Source organism: Octopus bimaculoides, chromosome 9 (genome assembly GCF_001194135.2).
Source record: "Octopus bimaculoides isolate UCB-OBI-ISO-001 chromosome 9, ASM119413v2, whole genome shotgun sequence".
NCBI lineage: Eukaryota > Metazoa > Mollusca > Cephalopoda > Octopoda > Octopodidae > Octopus > Octopus bimaculoides.
The window spans coordinates 18,693,466-18,696,037 of NC_068989.1; the positions used below are offsets into that span (position 1 = coordinate 18,693,466).

At 38.1% G+C, this 2,572-nt stretch overlaps 1 protein-coding gene across 1 annotated transcript in view; it reads right to left on the minus strand.

Moving 5' to 3' along the window:
• Positions 1-948, minus strand: part of LOC128248675 (transmembrane protein 229B-like) — a 17,253-nt gene extending 16,305 nt beyond the window's left edge. Inside the window, exon 1 of the mRNA XM_052970329.1 lies at positions 916-948. Within this exon, the coding sequence (XP_052826289.1) occupies positions 916-948 (33 nt within the window). The remainder of the gene's footprint in view (positions 1-915) is intronic.
• Between the last annotated feature and the right edge of the window lie 1,624 nt (positions 949-2,572).

A 2,572-nucleotide genomic window follows, 5' to 3' on the forward strand; every position in this document is an offset into this window, starting at 1 on the left:
CTCGGGGATATTCAGCGTGACACAGTGTGACAAGACTGGCCCTTTGAATTACAGGCACAACAGAAACAGGAAGAAAGAGTGAGAGAAAGTTGTGGTGAAAGAGTACAGCAGGGTTCGCCACCATCCCCTGCCGGAGCCTCGTGGAACTTTAGGTGTTTTCGCTCAATAAACACTCACAACGCCCGGTCTGGGAATCGAAACCGCGATCCTATGACCGCGAGTCCGTTGCCCTAACCACTGGGCCATTGCGCCTCCGGTGCCAGGCATAACAACCACTTAAAAAGTGGTGCTACAAAAAAAAAGTGGCGTTAGAGTGTCGATAAAATGCCTCACAGTATCTATGTTCCAACGATCTGCACTCTGAGATCTAGTCCAGATGACGTAATCTTTGTCTTTCATTTTTTCAGGGTTTATATAAAAGGTTACGGTTTGATTCTGCCTGACTACCAGGGCCCAGGTGGGTTGGTGGAACCATTAAAGAGTTTGATGGGACGCCTGATAGTATCTACCATGATTTTCTACGTTCTGACAATAAAAGCGGTGTCGACACTGGTGCCTACCAGGCTGTGACGGTCACATTTTCATTGTACAGGGTATCCACAAAGTCTGGGTACACGGGGATTAACACATACTTTAAGAAATTATTATTTCTTATGTTTAATTGTTTATGTTATGATTTTATTTACTCCATGTACCCAGACCTTGTGGATACCCTGTATAATATTGGTGGCGTAGACAGAGGAGGTGTATGCATGGATAGCTGCTGGTCTTTCACATACAGAGAAGTGATAAACTCTTAATCAAGCTTGAGTCGTGTAGATGAACTGTCCAGTTGCAAATATGCAGACTGCCTATTGCAGACGACAAAGGACATTAATTTATGACCAAAGGTATTCAAACATTGACTTTACTTACTTCAGACACAGAGAAGCCGACAGAAGCATCCATGATTCGAGGGAAATTAAATTGATATTTTTAGTAGATCAAAGAACTGCATAGAAACCTTCTAATCGGTTCGATTTATAGTTTAGCTTGCCCTGGACCATAAAAATTAAATGCATTGTTCATATGCACATAAATAAAACATTGGAAGTACGAGAACAACCAACAGTTTCAGTTCGGAACACTGTCCACCAGGCCTTCTGTTCCCTCACTTGATATAAATAATTAAAATTAGATATAAATAATTTAAGTACAAACAGCAGACAGTGATAAGTTCTAGCTGTTTCGATTACGAAATACCGTTATGCATTTAGCTCTAAGTCAGCTCTGATCCAGCGGAGCTATGATAAAGACATGGTTCTCATAGCCAGCCCAACTTTTATTTAAACATACGGGCTAATTTGAGTTACTTTCCGTGACTAACAGTTTTCAATTATACAAATCATGCAGGTCAAAATTTTTCGCCTTTTTTTCATATGTAAAGTCTTTTGCTACCGATCAAAATACATTTGAGCTGACTTAACTCTGCTCTTGAGATTTAATAAAATCGAAACTTATCTGTAACCACTCTTATGCCAGCTTACAATGAGCAGAGTTTTCCTCACCACAAACTATGAAAATTCAATTCTCTATGAAATTGATTCTTATTCTTTAAGAGTCACTAGTCCCCCCACCCTCCTTTAACTTAAAAACATAATTCAATAAGAATTGTTACGTTTGCCGTTCAACCCATCACCATCTTCTGAAATTATCTAAATTCATACAAACCAACGGGAGAGATTTTACGTATTTACTTGGCTTGTTCAAAATAGCAGTCAAATCTCCTCCAAATCACACTCTACTGTCTCAAAAAAAAATTACTCGTTGGACAATGTGGTCCTAAGTTCCCTGCACATAAGAAAAAAACAGGAAGGTCTCGGCTGGAATGGCTTTGTAAGTATATTCGATTAGGATTGAACTTGAGCCCTCAATAGCAACATCTAAATTAATGCCGTTGATTCGATTGTGTTATTCTTTTAAGTTACTTTTTTGTAATAGTGTATCTAAGACTACATTTTCCAATGTCTCCTTTCATTTTTAAAACAGTAAAACGTCCTTTAAGCTCGCTTTAACTGTGATTTGAAGTTCAGCGACCATGTTGTGGGGCTCCATGCATGTTCTTTTGTTTAGATATTGGTTGTTCATGCATAAACTTCTGGTACAGTGGTGAATGGCACCATACTTAATATCTAAGGACATAATTATTTCAAACAAATTTTTGGAAATAAATTTTAAACTAAAAAAATAAAAGGATCTTTTTTAAAACGGGGGCCACATTTTTCATTAACGAAACACTTTGAAACTTGGAACACTGGTAGAATGTGTCATATAAAACATCTTTTTCTCTTAGTCTTCTTAAAAAAAAAAGAAATCCATAAATTATTCCATGTTAAAGTTGTCGTATTTCTGTAATTTCAACCAATCACTGACGTCCATTCAGCCGATATACATTAAGCGCCGACTACATAAACAAACGATTCTGAAACAATTAACCCTAACCCTAACCCTAACTCTAACCCTAACCCTAACCCTAACCCTAGGGTTAGGGTTAGGGTTAGGGTTAGAGTTAGGGTTAGGGTTTGGGTTAAAG